We start from the raw sequence: 19,499 nt of genomic DNA on the forward strand, positions 1-19,499 counted from the left end.
ACAGGACACCAAAAGCGTTACCGTGATATAAGGGTACTTCCATACCTGGTTGTTGGGTATAACTAAGCTGAGGTAGCAAAAAGCAAGTCAGAACATTTTCTCCCGTGGTCTCATCCCTGTCCGTTTGGAAGGTGAGCAGTGGCTGCGCCTGGTTCTCCGATAACCAAACCGCTTTGAGCTCCAGGTTCACTAACGTATATGGTAAGTACTGTAACCTGGAATTTTCAATTAAAACATTTTAGTTATCTGATAAAACTATAACTATGTTAAAGTAACGGTTTTCGAAACGAGAGCTAGATGTACATTGACTATTGAAGTTAAGGTCAATCTAGCCAATTCATTAAAAAGTCTCAACTCTATCGAGATTTTTTTATCCTAAGGCTTACTCAATCTGGGATTCATATAACACTCAGAAAAATTAATATCTTACGTTAATGCTAGATGTTTTTTTTTATTAAAAACATTGGCCCTAAGATTTTCTCCTGTGTCGTGGGTGCATTTACAAACATACAAGTTCACCCAGATGATGTGAAATCACAAAGAGTTGTTTGAAAGCAACACAGCCCGAAATCAAGTCGTATAGTTAAAAAAAAATGTTGAGATACGAAACGTAAGCCAATAATATCGTAATTAAAGATAGAGGTGATATTTGTGTAAATAATCATCGTAATTATATAAACACTCAAAGATAAACGCAAATAAATGCCGTTATCAGCAACAAAAATCAACTCGGGATGTCTAAACCGTGTTTATAATATGTTGTTTTACTGAAATGCATTACCGAGATATATGTACATAGGTTATCAATGAAATAAACATTAATTTTATCTCCGTAATATAACTCACCTATTGCCGCTTACATCCAACACATGTAGCGATTTACAATTTCCCAGCTCATTCGGTAATTTCGTTAATTTGTTATCTCTCAGGCACAATACACCCAGTAAAGTCATGTTACCGATCTCTAACGGTATCTCAGCCAAGGTATTCCTATCTACATTCAGTACAGTCAGCTCATTGAGATTCCCTATAGACTTAGGCAGCTCCATTAAAAAATTCTCCGTTAATATAAGCTCTTGTAGATTTGTACACCTGGAAGAGTAATACGGAATCATTAGCGATATAAATAGCTCAAGATAAACTAACAAAATGAAATATATGTTAAACAGTGCGATATACTAACCTTCCTACATTTTCGTTTAATGTATGTAATCTATTTTGGTCCAACTTCAGTATAGCTAACTTGGATAAATCGCCGATACCATCAGGTACAGTTTCCAGCATATTTTGTGAAAGATGTAAGTCTGTTAAGGAAGACAGGCCTCCAATTTCTTCAGGAATTTTCTCTAGTTTGTTCTCACTCACATCTAGACATATTAGTGCCTTCAGGTTGCCGATTTCTGGTGGCAAATACTGGAGTTTGTTGTGGTCCAACCACAATTCTTCCAGGGCGGGCAGCTCTCCGATGAAACCCGGCTGAAATTGGTTACGAGGCAAGATTAAATAATTACTATCATTTAATATGCTACAAGGCGACAAGAAAGCGATATAAAAGTAACGTACCAGTTCTTCGATGTCATTATCACCAAGATCCAGCCTTTGTAATCTGGTCAGATTTTTCAGCGACTCCGGCAACGATTTTAGTAGATTTTCTCTCAGCTCAAGTGATTGGAGTGAGACCAAACTGAAACGATACAAATTCTAACATTAAAACGGTACTAGACAGCAAATAAAAGTAGAGGCATTCATTTAATAGCATTTAACCTTCGCCAACCAACAATTGTGACATAATAATAATTTGATGAGACTAGTCAGCGAGGTGGAAACACAATGGCACGACTGTCTCACAGTAACAACATCTTAACAACTCCCACTGCATCGTTGCAAGGTTAATTTAACACTAATATTTTTCTTTTAATCTTTGACAAAACAAATCAGAAATCACTCGTTATTCCCAGACATTTTTTATCTGTTCATTAGTCTTGTTGAATATAATAAATTACATGAAATATTTTACAAATAAACAAAAAGCCGAAGTATTGAACAATGTTATGATTTAAGTATGGAAAAGATGGCATGAAATTCAGAGAACTGTTAAACGAATCGTGAGAAACTAATACGGAAATGTTTAAACTATCAACCATTACATTTTACGACGAGAACTGAAATGATATTCATAACAAAATGAAATAGCACTAGGGAAGTAATTATTCTGTAATATCCGTAGGAATTCTTTATAACAAGAAAATGAAATTTTCTCTGCCAAAAACTCTTCGTGATAACAATAAAAGATAATGAAACGAAGAGTCTGAATGTTTCTCGAAGTTAGTATTTGGATGTAGAAAATGAAAATTCATGTTTTCGTCATCCCAAAGCTGATTGGTAAGACGAGACATTCACATTAGATTAAGATAGTTACTTAAAATGAAGAAACTAAATTCATATCGGAGGCGGCACGTAGGACCCCGACAGGGTAACTGGCTAGACAGGCACGTATGAGTTAAGTAGATAAGTCTAGCAGGTTTAAGTGCATTTAACACATACGTTTTATAAGTTCAAGTCGCACAAACTGTCAGAAAATTATCCTGTTAGGAATGTGGAAGAAAACCTTTAGCGGAGAGACATGTTATTAGAGTTTAAAACAGGTTTTAAATTACATTCAATCCAGCAATACGACGAGTGTTTATTGTAAAATTAAACTTCAGTCTTTGAATAAATAAACAACATCGGAGTTTAGATCTTTCTCTCAGATTGCGAAGGGTGAATTGGTGTAAACGAGCTAGGCAATTAAAATTGTATAGTTAGATTCAGACCGATTTTCCAATGTTATTTTCTTACTTGTACATGCACAAGGTAGTTTTTATAATCATTTTGCAAACATATATTTTGCGAATAGTAAAAACCCTGAATGGAAAAAACATTGAATAATTACCACCGCCACTGTGTCCTTGTAGGTACATTAAAATGTAAAACACGGACATATAAATTTGTATTCTGGCTTACTGTGACGGATTTCCAGAAAACTGTTGCAATGTGCCGACAGAAATATTACCGGGAAATTACCAATCTCATAAAATTAAAACCAGTTTTAAATATGAAGTAACAAGTAGCCAAAAGTATTTTAAAATATTAGTTGTCATCCTTTGAGAGCGCTGGCAAAGATTAAGCAATTGTCTAGAGTTATGGTGTTATGAAAAAGCCCTATTGTTTACTGATAATACGTGAGCACACGTCATGTTTGTTTAGAGCCTAGAGGCCACATTCCGTAGTCGATGTCAAAGTACTTAGCGTCGGTTTTGTACAACAACGTAGTTCTGACTCACACTAAGTCCGCTTATGAACTCAAGTAATTAGAATATGGAGTAATCATACCTATGTACGTATTCCAGTAAGCATGGTACGATGTTCGTGACCTGGATCCCTAAATAGAACGTTAATAAACTTATATTCTTGTTAATTAATGCTATGTTTAACCGCAAGAATCACAAAAATGTTTTATGAAGTCTGAAAATTAGGTTTATTATTCTAATAAAAACGAGACGCCTCTCGTCTTATAAACGGCTCTGTCTTAAGGAGGTGTAATGTGTCAATTAAATCGTAAAGGGAAACATTAATCAGTGTGATATAAATGAACAAGTTATAGCAACGATGCATCGTGTACAACGTTAATACACGTCTTCAATAACGGATCTTTGCAACTAAGATGAGAGTAGAACTTTATAGTTAGAACATAATATTCTTGGCTTAGCTATTCTATTATGAAAAGTAATTTTGAATTATAAGAGCGGAGAATACCTAGTCTTTGAAAATATTAAAGCAGATAATATAATACTATCTAGGTACTGAAACATTTTCTGTGCACTTTTATTACCTGCTTTTATAATTGTTGATAAGATATTTCGGTCACGCCCTATCACACAGACCAATGCAACGCGTTCTGTATCCCTGTCACAAACACATCTAAAGACTCGAGGCTATGTACATCAACCAATCCCTTCATAATATTTAATTCGTATTCAAATGAGACGCGGAAATATTCGATACTCTAAGGATAAATCGAAAGACGATTTGATTTGGGCTCAAACGCCTGAAAATTGCGTTCTCGAGAAAATAATTAACTTTTCCCGGAAAAATCATTTTGATGAAGTCGGAGGGCTCATAATGTAATAAATTCTTAAAATAGATGGCTTTGGATTTATTTTTAAAATTCTTTTACGTGGGTTGCATTGTAGGTTACAAAATGAAATAATATATAAACCAAAAGACAAAAAGAAACTAAACTTAGATTAACATTAACTACTACTCCTTTTTTAAAGGGGGAAAATTACTTCTCCTGCCTTGGGCGAGGCGAGAGGAAGTGTCAGACTCTTACTGACTAAAAACCACCCCGTTTCTACACCTGCCTTTCGAGCCGGAGCCCCGGTAAACCCGCTAGTTAGTCCCGTAGCTCCGGATCAGGCATCAGTCCTATTAGGCCCCATCTGTGGTAAAACTACCACTCCGAGATAGGCTACTCCTAAATGTATAGTACATATTATAGTATCAATGTTCTACAACCATAGATGTCAAGTAACACCATCGTTAAGTCATCAATCAATCAGTAATAAATTTCTGTTAGCAAAGTAACTTAACTTGGTTAATTGATAGTATTGATACGTAATGGCAACTGCATACACATGTAATGTGCAAGGCACTGCATTAGTCATCGACATCACGCGTGCACTACGGTCACTAGACAATAACGATCATATTAATTGATCTAGCAAGTTAATAATTCAAACGGGTACAAGTAGGTATAATTACGAGTATATTAATCTTGGTAGTTGCAAAATCAGATCACATTAGTCATACAGGAATAGTCATATTTCTGTAAAAGGTATAGATAATGTTATATTGACCTTAACATTCTGTAACAAATTCTTGAAACAATACTTTTTTTTTGTAAAATCCTCAGTTTCATTATTGCTGTTTTCCCAGAAAAGACAAGCGTAGATAATTCTTGACTCAGAGCAGCTACTGAGAATTTTGAAATTGATAAAACGTAAAAAGACACCTGGGACTATCCAGCTCAAACTGTAATAGGTACTGAGAAGAAAAAATACCGAGTCAAAAAACGATTTGTAACGATATAAAATAAAAAAGCAAGGCTTTTCTCCCGTGATCTCTATACAATGGTCTCTAAACGTTTCACAATAGAAGGTACTTATGGAGAATACTGTACTTCTGACAAAAAAAGAACGTGTAAATAACAAGTAAACAAGCGTATTATTTATTTGTTTGTACGGTCGTCAATAAGAGGTTATTCTAAGAGCCGACCATAGCTTTCCAGTTCAACTTTCGCTTTCGCCTTGAGCTCAAACAAAGCTTGGTCAGACAATTTGTTAGTCGTGCCTTCTTACATCAATTTTATCAACTTTCACGTCTACAATAGAGCTGATAAATTAGAAGCAGCAAGTTAGTTTAACCAAAAAAAAATACAACTCCAGACCTTGTTGAATTCTTATGAGATTATACTACTCTAAAGAACATGGCTCCTTACAGAAAGAATAATTTATTGAAAGAAGAGTAATTCGTTATTTCGTACCTTTATGGACTGACTAGAATAATAAATCTCGTACGTCGTACACTCGGGAGCAATGACTTTGCGTCACTAACATCATTCTCATAAATGTTTACAAGTTAAACACGTCGTTAAAATTATAAGAATTGTTTGCCTTTAAGATTCATGCAGTTTTTATTCAACCTAAACTAAACTAGCCTATACTTGTAGAATAACGTTAATCATGCTCTGTGTACGTCACAATTAAGCTTAAATCAAGAACTTTCAATTTGTCCATAATTAATACTGTTTCATATGAATAAATTATTAATATAGCTATAAGAGCCACTAACAAGTAACCCGAAATCATTTCTCTCCAGTGTACTTCGTCCATTTTGCGAAGGGCGTCACGTGTCGCTAAAATGTACTGAATAATTTAGGTCCACTACAACCTTATAAATGTTTAAACAGCACTCATAACATAACCTACAGCTTTATTTAACTCAACAATTGAGATTTAAAATGTTATCGCTTTATTTATACTGTTGTATCCAAGCTAATATCGGATAAGTACTCGATTATCGTCCGGATAAATTCTGACAGCCGACGGATTAGTCAGGTTTCATACACATCAGATATTCGATTATTACGGAACTAAAATCAATTTCCCACAGGAAATTATTACTAAGCCGAGCAGAAAAGTAAGAACCATCTATTACAACGAAGCGATGAAGAAAAGTAACCTTTGCTATATTACTTGGGTGGTAACTCTAAGCTGCTGTATTGGAAGGATAATATTTAATCTAAGAAATTGATTTCGCCATGTGTACTTTTAGCGAGCTACCCTCTTTTATGAAGCAAGTCTAGACATTAGATAAACACGAACGTAGTGTTCTCGTTTGTAAACGTATGTGCATTTAATTACATTAACAATGAAATAAAGATCCTGAACAAGTAAATATTGTTAAACATTGTTAAACCTTAAGAACAACTTTGATAACAGAAGAGATAACGATCGCAGCAATTCTTAATTCTTATCAAAGACACTCCTAACATTGCATTCCATAGAATTACTTATTTTAAACTTATCTGTACCAGTTTAGTATAAATAAAAATACTAAATAGGTTTTTAACCAAGTTATTTCACAATTCGCATCATTTCATAGCATGGCTACTATCACTAACCTACTTATCATTTACGTAGAGCGAAATGTCACATGAAAACACGTAATAAACGTGTACAATCTGTTTTCATTCCGTGACAAACGTCTATTTTTTATGAATAAAAATCTTTTGTCATGTTTGTCCCACAAAACTGACAAAACCTCGTCGGTAACTACAGAATTTAGTTAACTAGAGGTAGATATAACTAGCCGCCTACCTAATGAACGTCAAAGTCAAACATTGAATTAACTCCGCGGATTTATTCATTACCTTGCCATCCTTGAACAATTTGAGCATTATTGACGTGCTGAGTAATGGAATATTGCGTTATAATTTGTTGTTTTATTTACATTTTTATAGGAATTTTATAAAGAGTCTATACTCTGTACGTCTCGTCAGGTGGATCCTATTTTTTTAAACTTTCCCATAGGTATCAGGTATGCCTCACCTGCCAAAGTCGCTGGGCAAGCTGGTGAGCGACATGTCATTGAGGCCGAGGACGGTGAGCGCTCGCAGCTGGCTGAATCCAGCCGGCAGCCGCGGGATCGGGTTGCTGCTAAAGTCTGCGATCTGCAGCGCCCGCAGCTTCTTGATATCCTCAGGGATATCGGGAATGTCTGCAAAACAAATAACAGTTTAGCGTTATGTTGATAATTAAGAATTTACACACAAATATTTACAGAGTGACCTGTTTGTATCGTACGGTACCCAGCTGTTTTCCAAGTTTAGATTGCTATGTTAGTGCTATGAAAATAAAATCAGATAAATGAGGTAGCTGACATAATGAATGTTTTTAATTACGTCGCGTCGTAGTGCATATTTTGTGGTTTTAAACTAAAAGTTCTTGGAAGGATGAAAGTACACAGTTATGAAACTATACGAGTAGACTGAAAATTTTTATAATGACGTCATAAACAATGAACTACATTTATGTTACGCCTAGTGTAACTGTGCGACTGTTAATTTGACTTTGTAGTTCCTACACAGTAGGTACATTGTTTACTTTCGTAACCTTTCAAGAAAGTTCTTCAAGTAACCTACACGATGCATTGCTACATTGAACATCCAAATACGGTACTGGCAACGGATCGCAGTTTCGGCATATGGCACAGTTAACGCCACACAAGGACCTATTGCATCGCACGCATTCTGTGAGCTAAGGGCCGTTGAAGGTCGACATCTCGACATGAGAGTAATTGGCACATGGGCATAAACATTGCGGTCATCAAAATAATTCGCGATTGTTCCACGTTTCCAGACGCTAAACAAAACATTGTAAAACACCGAGTCAAGGTTGAACCAAGATATTTAACGAAATACATTTTTAAAATCAAATAATTTATATTTTATTGAACATCATCGACAATATTAAACACAAAGTGAAATGTTAGTTAATTTGATAGCTAGAGGCAAGGTCTGCGCAAACCTAGGACGTCAAAATTTAGAAATAGCTATGAACAATTGTTTGATTTCACTTTCAATTAAATCTCTAGTCTCGAGACGAACTCCTCCGTTACCGAGAATGAAAACTTGTTGTTTCTACAGTAATAGAAGGCCCCAGGCTTTAATTCTCTTCACAGTTTTTGATCAAAGGACTAGGTTTACACTTGTGTTTATTATAACAGTTCTATTACAGAATATTAAAAGTGGAGTCGCAATCTACTTCATTACAATTCCCATCTCATTTATATTATGTTGTCAAAGTGAACCTCTCTAAAGTGCTCAATTTTAAACCATTTAACAATGTAATTTGTACGTGATCATCATCATTTAAGATGAAAGACGTTTTATTGAACAATGCCTTGTACTGATTTAAACGACGACATTGTACAGTTTCGTATGTCTTTAAATATTTTAATTTTATGGCTTCATTTATACTTAGCACTTTATTTTTAAATATGTGCCATTACAAGTTTGAATATGATTTCAGAATGAGTTGTTATTCAGGGTTACCATAAACAAAAAACAAGTAGGACAAAATCTGGTCCTGATATTGATAAAAAATTGGTCGAACTGATTACTATTTATTGGCTTCAATTGAGAGACATATCAAAGACAAAAATAAAGTTGTTAGATACATACACCGTGCGTCACTCATGTGTTAAATGTTTCATTATTTATAAGTTAATAGTACACATAGATACTTTGAAAGAATTCAGTTTACTGCTGGACAATCAATCCCAATATTGTCATCTATGAATTCCTCTCTTCAATTCATTGAAAGGTAAATTAATTTATCCTTCCGTTCTTTGGTCAGAATAATTAAACATTTAAACAGCCCTGGAGAGTACCAAACTTAGGAAATTTGAACAACATTTCAACAAAATCAACAATACTGTAGGTACTTGGAAATAAGGATTTAAGGACCCATTTAGAACGACCCTCCGCCTTAATTATTTACGTATCCTGCTGAATTATTTCTTAAGGAGACAGTATCTTACAAAAGCATCTTCATTAGCTTTGAATAACTAATGAACAAACATGTCGAAGAAAGCGTATCTATATCTATTATTATTTACGCGGTGCTATTAAACGAAATATCTACAAAACGTGTTTAATAGAGCAGGTAAATTGTAACAGTCCCGTAACCCGTAGTTAATCGACCGACGGATACTGAAGTACCTACATGGGTAGATAGATACCGGAGTTGCGAATATCGTGCTAAACTGATATGCATATCGAGTAACTTTAACAGTACCTCTACATTCCACCATTTTATTACAAAAGTTCTGTTGTATAATAGAGAAGTTATGTAATTGTGAAGTAATTGTTCCGAGACCTTCCTATGATACGACATGAATCAATTAATCACCCAACTCTATCAACAAACCTTTCAGATGTCAGTGTCGAGACAAGCTCGTATAAAATTAATTCCAAAGTTTGAATAGATTTTAATTTAGCAAAATAAACATTATTACAAAGGCAGTTCCAAACTGGTTTTCTAATTTCACGATGTTAACGGTAGTGCGCCCCGGTTTCCGGTTTGCGGGCGGGCATTCCAACGGGCGTGTCGTCATCAATTATTTGTCAAGCCAAGCCACGTCCAGTGCTTAGTTTATGGATGAACCCGAACGATAACACGAGCCCATCACTTTTAACCAGATGTCCTGATTTGTATCTAGTACTTATATTGATTTAATACAGTTAATGCCAGATACCTAAAAGAGGAGCGTAATTTGCTGTACTAATAGTGGTCCATTTTTATTTTTACAATAAAATAAATAACCAATAAATTGATTGCTTGTTTTCCATCTCTGTTAAAAAAAGAAATATTTTCTCCTGAAAACGACTAACGGATACCGTGTTACCCTGTTTTTAGTTTAGCTAGTTACACTATGCAACTTTTTATTCAAACTTCCTGTGCATTCTATAAAAATAACATAAATATGTAACAGGTGTTCCGAGCTGCAATAAATCATTCATTGAACAATGTTTAAGTAAGGCATATTTTTAAAAGGAAGGCAGGGGAAATGCTCTTTTTAAGTGCGAGCAAGCTATTTTAAGAAAGGTATGTTATGTGGATTCTAAGTGTGTGCCTCTTTGTTTATCTGAAGGGTGCGGGAAGATAAATTCAGTGATGCTCTGAGGTAATAGCACTTCCGTTGTAATTTGAAAACCATTCTAAAGATATTTATTTACGTGGTAAGTACTATGAACTCTCGAGTGTTCCAGCATGCCATTGCTCTCAATAAGACTGAAGTTATCTTCAATTAATTGCAGTGTGCTGAAGGTACGAACGGCTCCGTATAATTTAGAGCGAGAATCAGTTGAACTAGCGACTATTGTAAGACTAGGTCAAATGGAAAGTATAACAAGACAAACAATTAACAAAGTGACGTTTAATTTGAGCAGAATCATTTCGTACTGTATCTAGGTGCCGCTACCACCTACTGTATTTCATTCGTATCGTACATTGTCTTTATTACTTTCATTATGTCCATGAACTGAGTTGCTATCCGTGTCACATCTTTCCAATGGAAAAGTACGATATGATATCACATGAGTTTTATTAAAATACTTGGGTACCATAACTAGTTAGTTTGATTACAGCAACGTTATAAACCCAACCCAATATCACATCTCAAAACCTAAGGTAGAGGCGGCATATGGTCGGGATCACGTAATATCCGTAATCTGTAGCAAAGCACAAACCAACGGTGAATGGAATGGGAGACCTAGAAACGGCAACTGGAAGGAAATTAATCTTCACGTTGCGACGGAATCTCGGTTATAGGTACTGTGATTGTCTTATCATTTATAGAGATTTACTAACGTTGTATACATTTGATATTCATAACAATTTCAGAAAGGTAAGGTAGTTATTTGATAAAGAAAAGCTTTTTTGTAAAGATGGAATCTTTGATATCTATACGCCAAATTCGATAAGTCCATTCCAAAGGAATAGAAACAAAAACATGTCACGTCAAATAAGTAAGCAGGTGAATGAATCAGACTCATTTCGAATTCTATTTGCGCATTGTTTTCGAGATAACATGAATGTGTCGTCGCGAAACAGCTCAAGTGCGCGTTAACAGTTAGGTATAAATCATTTTTAGATACATACATAGTTCATACGAGTTTCTTGTACTTGTGGAAAAAAACACAACACACATTTTTTTTTAAATTAGAAACTTCTTCGTAATAAAAGTTCTTGTTAATTTAATTGGAAAACGACAAAAAAATAATTGATGCATCAGAGGATAGAGCCCATCAAGACTTTTTGAAAAAATACTGAACATTGGAATCAAAATATCACAATAATTAGTCTCGTCAGCCTCCCTGTTAAATGCGCACACGATCAGTGTATTAATTGACCAGGCAACCAATTTATTTTTAAGAGATGATGTAACAAGTATTCGGCAGACAACCACAGATTTTCATTGGGTCTCGAACGCACCCATTTCTCATCCGCAAAATCTGTTTAGCAGATGTTTGATTCACGTGCAACATTTACAATAATGTCAGCTGACCTCGCTGAACACCTTTATGGAGAGCAAAAAATAAAACATACAGTGGAGTTTTATAGGTCGTGTCTACATAAACAATACAGGTTCGATAAATGAACAGTAAAAGTTATAGTCGCCGGTCGAGTGGCGGTCTCGCGTGGCTTACCACCACTGGAATCCCATTAGAACGTTATTGAGTTGTTCGTTGCACAAAGCAATGAACGAATAGTCTATTTGACCCAACGCTCGCACTGTTGGGTAGGTATAGTTAGTTGATGTCGAGTCAACCGGTAAGGACACAGGCAAACAATACAACGCACCCCGAAGGTGAAACCCTATTTGTTTCATGCGGATCGCATCATTGAGCCTACGGATAATTGAAATTAATACAGAATATTGAAGTAAACGATTAATTAATGTTGCCTATACGAGGAAAATGATATAGGTGTTAGTAAATATAGTATGGTGCAAGCACATAATATCAATTGTAATAAATAGTTATTGTTAGTTTAGTAACAAAGATATAACATTCAAGTCGAAAGTAATATTAGATGATTTTTATGCAATTGATTTCAAACAAGATTTTGTTACGTATTTTAACTGTTTGCAGAAACAAATACATGCAGATTGTTAACGTTATGCAGCATGACCAAGTAACGCACACATCTCTGAGTCAAACATTACTACAATATTTCATGTAAACTTGCTTTTGCAAGCAGTTTCTGGGAGAAACGTTTGAAACTGAGCAAAGACGTTAAACAAAGCTATGATATTATATTAATAATAACTATGGGTATATTATGTAATCGATTTCAAAACTTATCAATGAGGTTGAATATCTGCAAAGATTTTGACAATTGCATAGAAGGATTAAAACAACACACCTAACAATACATTGTCGTACTTTAATTTTGGTTTAATAAAAGCTGTTCCATAAATCTAAACCAGTTGTAAAACGAGGACAATTAATGTCTGTAAGTCTTACAAATAGTCACTGTTATGACATAGTTGTGATATGAAACACATCGCTATTGCATGCGGACCAGTGTTCATGTTCAAAGCTTCCCAACAAATAGGAGCGTGGGAATGAACATGTTACGTATCTTACATCACACATATTCACAATAGTATAAGATTTAGCATGCACACTTCAATTATTTTAAACGTATCTTTATATTAAACAACGTGTTTTAAGTACTTGCTCACACGCAAGAATTAGTCACACCTGCGACAGTAAACGTGCCATTGCTCCCAACTTGGATATTTTCTGACGCTTTGATTTTATTACTGTGCAGTTGAATATTTAATGTAACCAGTGTTGTTATGTTTCGAGTTCCAGAGGTTGCATGATAACAATTATAGCTCGGGAATGATCTTCCAAATTACAGACGATTTGATTCGCAAAACTCATCAAAATTCGCATTGTGACGATTTCTATCGAGTAGACTTTAATCTAAACACGTATTCATTGTCATCTGTATCATGTCATGATACTTATTATTGTTTACGCATCGTGTTATTTTAGATTAAAATATAATCTTTAAGATTAATTATTTAGATCCCATAAATTACTGAATTTTAAACCACAACACACCAAAGCTACATCTTATGAACCTTTTCTTATACAATGCCGTATTAGGTGATTGATTCTATAAAAATACGTTACAGAATTATTATCCCATTGATCTTTCGATGGTAATTTATAATCGAAACCAAACCGGTTAAAAAATGACCTCACTGTGGTGATATAATACTTGAATAACGAAAAACCGCCATACGACTATGTTTGTTATAAAATATGACGGAACCTTATGAATGGGTTTTATTTATACATAGAATTTTTGATATGGGAGGGAGAGTGATGGGATATTTAATGACTTTGGTGCTGTGGAGCGCTGCCGCATGCCGTGTGTGAGTGTAGAGGACAATACGATGTTGGACAATACGCTCCGTCGGTTCAATAGCCCCTGAGCAGTCATTGAAACATTACAACGCTGCACCTCTGACCCTTTCACCGAAAACAAATAAAATCGTCTAGACACTTCGAGATTAAACTTTGCCAAGCGAATACTCGTCAATGAAATATCTGTTACTAGCAATCTACGTTTAAAGTAAAAAATGGCGTAGATTTCGACTGACGCAAAAGATAATTTAGAACCATTACTTGCTTAGCTCGCATCCAATTATTTTCAGAATTAATATCTCACAATTTGACCTTTTAACTTTGTATCTGGGTTGAGTATTAAGTAATTGGCAATTAAAATGGAATTAATTACATCTAAGTACGATATAGTTAATCGGATTAATTCGCAACGATAACCCCTGGAGAAGTTTTAAATATTCAGTTCAGTAGCGAAGGGTCAGTAAGTTGGTATCTATTCAACTATCCTTCAAATTATCCGCTTTTACTATCCGATCTGTCAATTTGCTACGTTATCACAGTAGAAAATATAGCGTGCCAAAGTTTTTATTTTTATTTGGCTTTATGAAAAATAATTTTATAATAGCTGTAGATAAGATTGATTAAGTAACATTTATCCAGCGAAATTGAAAGAGAAACGCAAACCGAGAGTGTTAAATGAGAGCATAGCGACGTAGCAACAGATTGACCACGTGATGTTTTACATGAAAATGAATTGATTGGCTTCTGACCTAGGCCTACTTTTGATACTAGGAATATAGTACGATAGTTTACGGAACGAAATGAACACTGTTATAAAACATTTATCTAGTGTATGCAGAACAATAGAGAACCAACACAGTAGGTAGTCCGGTAGTCGTGCTGAAGTTACTAACAATTTTAGATTAAGCTTTTATCTAGTTCTACTTGCAAACTTAGTATAGAGAAGCATCTACGTCACGTAGTTGGTAAAGTCATGCTAAGATTGAATAAAGATAGTGCAAGCGAGGAACCGAGGGAACAAGGAAAGCATATTTTATGCAAAGTAGACTAGACTTGAAGAAATAACTCAAACAGATTTGCATCTAGCTTCAATATAGTCAAACTGAATTACTGTTGAAAAAAGACTAGTTAGTTAGTTGTTGAAGAACAACCAGACAAAGTTACATTAGTAAGTAAGTACTTATTTAAGAAAATCGAAATCGCATAGTCCCAAATACTGCCGAATATACTGAACCTAGGTCGCTGTAGTTAACATAATTGACAGTTAATTATAGCCAAACACAGCTATGTCTACACCTTACACCTATTTCTTAAAAATATAAATCTGTTTTAGATACACGCCAACCCAATATTACCTTTGATAAATTAATAACAGGGAACATTTTCAAAAGATATACCCATAAATTGAGGCTGTACAAGAGACTTAAATAGATCTATGATATGGATTATTGAGCAAAGGACGGACCCATGGGGCTCCTTTTTCTAAATCCGTTTATTGCGAAAATTATATATAATCAACCATCCTTGATTGTTTATTTTACAGTGCCCTCCAAAAGTTAGTTGAAATGATCAATAATGTAGTAAATGTGAGGAAATTATAATAAAAGCAAATATAATCGTGGCTTTAAGAATTATTTATTAAAATATAATCAATTTAGAATATTTCTGTCAGTAAGAGAATCATAACAAATTTTATAATTATAATTTATGTAGATTAACAATGAAATCACGTTACCAAAAGTTAGTTGAAATTGTTGAAAAAATATTTTAAGGCTTGTGTCTTTGCAAATATTTTAACTTTTATTATTTTGTATGACCGCCATTATTCTGTGGAACTGCTTTAAGTCGTCTAGGCGTTGATTCTACAATATTCTGTAATGTTTCGACCGGTATAATCGACCATGTTTCAAGAATTTTATTTTTAAACAAATTCCTGTTGCGTCTTATGGAAACAGGGATCCTGCGGTCTAATTCATCCCATAAATGTTCAATGGGGTTAAGGTCGGGTGACATCGAAGGCCATTCCAGTAAATCCACTTCGTTATCTTCAAAATATTGTTTAGTTATCCTTGCTGTATGCTTCGGATCATTGTCTTGTTGGAACTTGAAAATCCGACCTAACCCCATTGTTTCAGCAGATTGTTTTAAATTGTCACGGAGAATATTACAGTAGACCTGTGCTGTCATCTTGCCTTCAATTACTTGCAGTCGGCCCACACCATGCCAAGAAAAACACCCCCAAACCATCACACTCCCACCGCACCGCCATGTTTCACAGTGGGCTGCAAGTATTTGTCGTCGTAAGAGTTATCATTGTTTGTCCGCCATACAGTTTGCCGACGGCGATTTCCAAATAGTTCGAACTTCGATTCATCGCTAAAGACTACTCTCTTCCAAAATTTTATTGGTTTATCCGAATACTTGCGGGCGAACTCCAACCTTCGCTTTTTATGGATCGATGTTAAAAGAGGTTTCTTTCTGGCAATGTGACCTCGTAAATTAGCATCATGCAGGCGTCGCCTGATAGTAGTTTCAGAAACCGAGGTCCCTGCTTCCTGTAACTGATCTTTGATCTCTCGTACCACAATCTTGGGATTAATTTTACACTGCCGCACTATTAGTCGATCATCAACAGAAGTAGTAGCCCTAGGACGCCCCGACCGTGGCCTATCTGCAAGACTAGGACATTCTAAACTTTTCTTTATTATTTTTCGGACACCTTCTGGACTAACTTTAAATAATTTTCCCACAGCACTAAAGTTTTTAATTTTTTCGTATTCACACACAATCTTTATTCTTTCTTCGACAGTTAATTTTCGCCTCGGAGCCATTATTAATTCAAAAACAGTCAAATCACCTTACAATATCTTATTATTAAATTTAAACTACGCACACTGTCCTAACAATAATAATAAATGAATTGAAAACCGCGAGAGTATCGGATATCGTTTAAAGTTTGCTATTTCAACTGACTTTTGACGCGCTCAATTCAAGTAGTGCACACATAAACATAGATTTTGAAAAAAATCAAAATGAATTTCGGGGAATTCCCTTCTGTACGTATTAGAATAGTGAATCCAAACATAAATAGTAAACAGTTCATTCATCGAAACTGCGTATTTTGGAAAATATATAACATCATTGATAAGGTGAACTAATTTCAACTAACTTTTGGAGGGCACTGTATATGCTTTAAAATTTTCGAGAAATTAAACGAGAATCCTTTGGTACTAACACAGAGAAAATGTGTTTCAAGTTTATTATTAAACTCTAAATTACCCACCTCGCTAAAGTAATTGCTGGTCTGAAGTTAATGTTATTATTACAAAGGTAATTTAATTACAGCTGTCAGGATCGACTTAATTAAGTACGCAGATTCACGATGTCATCAACAGACACGGGTCTCTTTGCAATAACAAACAAATTGCTAATTAAAGCCCATTAGCATTGGTGCGTACTGGAATTATTTATAAAGCTGGAAAGTAGGCACTAGGTACGTAGTGCAGTGTCATAATATGGTACACAACATCAAGTAGCAATACTTCGTTGCTTTGTTTTAAATTTAGAGCGGAGCAGTTAACTGTGAATAATACAGAGGTTAGTATAGTACAACACAACATAGCACTAACCGCTTGATGGCGAGTTTTAACAGGAAATCTAGTTCATCTACACGGGTCGTTGGAAACGTACTCGAATCACTCACCGCGAACTTGCCATCCTATGCACATGTTAGTGAAAATATTATACTTGTAACTACTGAGATACCAGCCATTATAATGCGCACAGTCCTTGATTAGATTTATTCATTTGTGGTGTAAAAAATATACCTATCTTCGTAGATACAGTGCCACTTTGTCTCCTAAAACAGGGAACTTACTTCTCTTCACAAAACACCGCCTTGTGTTTCATACATGATTAGGAAATACTTTATAAACATACATTGTGTGAATGAATAAGTAAAATGAGTCTTGAAGTGTGACTTTGTAACCGACTTCATTGCTAATTTGAATAACAAAGATTGTTCTATTCGAAGGTGTCAATATTTCGCACAACAAAGAAGTAACTATGTGTGTTATGGGACCCTCGTCAAATAAGTTTAATGAAGTGAAACACTAAAGCTAACAAAGCATTCGATAACCGCTAAGGGAAAATTTTTGGACAGCATATTTGAAAATACATTCTGTTGTAGCCTATGGCCCGAAAAGTAATCCGACAAATCATTTAAAAACAATCTAGAAGTTAGAACAAAACAAATAGTTTTATAACAAAGCTGGCTAGATGAGATGACGCCGATATAAAGTTCAGAGATTAGTTAATAAGTAATGTGTATTCGTTCCCGCTTCTCAATCGTCCACACGCCTAGGGCGCGGCCAACGAGTTTCTTAGAGCATAGTTACTAGTTGGCAATAAAATTATGTAACTAGATGGGGTAAGCTCTACAGTTACATTATAAGTACTGTAACTGACGTTTTTCAACGATAAGTCTTGATAGTAATCAACGGACAATTACCGTTTTTGATATAACTTATACCTGTTAGCAAAGACTACACATTTAGTTATAAGTAACCAAAACAGTTGCTCTATGGATAAAAACAGTTGTAGAGGTGATGGCTGACAACAGTCACGGGGCAATTGATGAGATGAATATCTCAAGAGTAACTAACATACTAACAATTACGTGGATGCGCGAAATTCTGTTCGCAAAACTGGAGCAGATACAGAAAAGCTTTGAAATTTGCGTGATCTGACTTATTCAAATAATACTGTGAACCACTAAAGCTACAGTAATCCCATTTTTTTCTGATAGAAGACACTGATTTAGGAAGGAACACAGTAATTAAGCAATACGGTGTCACAAAAGCAACTCATAACTACGACAAATGTTGTCCAAATTAGTTCACAAATGGCATATACTCGGTGTCCGTCTAATGTGGGAACGCATTTTGTTTAATAACAAAGACTCTATGCTAGGTGACGTCAAGTTAGCGGTAAAAATAATTAATAATGTAGTTGTGCGGTTCAATTGTAGCGTTTGAGCAAGGTCAATTTATAGAAGGAAAATTGTTAAAAAACATCACTTCTTTCGTGTTTATTACCTTTAATTAAAAAGGATAAAATTCCTAATCTTCTTCCTAAATAACTTTAGAATAGTTTTTACTTGGTCAACTATCTTGGGGTCAATTAAGTTCTCTCGATGTTTTCATGTTATCTATTCCATTAGTAATTAGCAACTCTACTCGAAAAAAGGTGTCACCAGTACCACGCCTAGTCAGCTGTATTGTTATTGACGTTACTTGAGCGGATACTGTCACTAAACTTTAGCCTTTTTGCCCTAGTTCGCAATTGATAGCAAGAGTAAAGTGAACTTTCCTCCATAGTTACGCGATTTAATAAGGAAGTTACAGATTTCTACGGAACTAACTAATTACTCTGAGATAAAATTGGAATAACAGTTATATTAATTGTAACACTGTATGTAATCTATGTGCATTACTTGTGAACATTTGGATCAGATTGGGTAGATAGATAATTAGTTACCTAATTAATTCCTGTTTTGCTGTCAGGACAAGGTTTGGGTAAATTGACAAAAATATCGGAGAAAGTCGTGCCATATCGCCCGAGGAACTAAAGTCAGTAATACTCCAGTTTCTCTTTAACTATAAACAAATTGTTGTTTCACAAATTAGGCATTAAACTACACAAGAGATATTGTAAACAAAAAGTTTAATAAAACGAGCAAAGAACTCTCAATTCCACCAAGATTGCCGTTTCTTATGCAGATATAATTGAATGCTACTGATGCGAAGTCAACAAAGCAAATGGCACATTATTTAATACTTGAACCAGTCCCGTTTGAGAGACCTTGCCGCCGTCAACATTCAAACGGTATCCGTACCGTAAACATTTTATAATAGTACACAGCTTTAACGCATTGGCTTAAATTAAA

At 34.9% G+C, this 19,499-nt stretch overlaps 1 protein-coding gene across 14 annotated transcripts in view; it reads right to left on the reverse strand.

The window, feature by feature from the left end:
• Positions 1-19,499, reverse strand: part of LOC118269574 (protein lap4) — a 68,227-nt gene that overhangs the window by 44,658 nt on the left and 4,070 nt on the right. For all 14 annotated transcript variants that reach the window (XM_050707045.1, XM_050707046.1, XM_050707051.1 and 11 more), the window contains exons 3-7: positions 7,152-7,320; positions 1,564-1,684; positions 1,184-1,476; positions 847-1,092; positions 46-215 (exon numbers count right to left, since the gene is read on the reverse strand). In XM_050707045.1, coding sequence (XP_050563002.1) covers positions 46-215; positions 847-1,092; positions 1,184-1,476; positions 1,564-1,684; positions 7,152-7,320 — 999 coding nt within the window. The remainder of the gene's footprint in view (positions 1-45; positions 216-846; positions 1,093-1,183; positions 1,477-1,563; positions 1,685-7,151; positions 7,321-19,499) is intronic.

This window comes from Spodoptera frugiperda, chromosome 30 (genome assembly GCF_023101765.2).
Source record: "Spodoptera frugiperda isolate SF20-4 chromosome 30, AGI-APGP_CSIRO_Sfru_2.0, whole genome shotgun sequence".
In the NCBI taxonomy this organism is placed as follows: Eukaryota; Metazoa; Arthropoda; class Insecta; order Lepidoptera; family Noctuidae; genus Spodoptera; species Spodoptera frugiperda.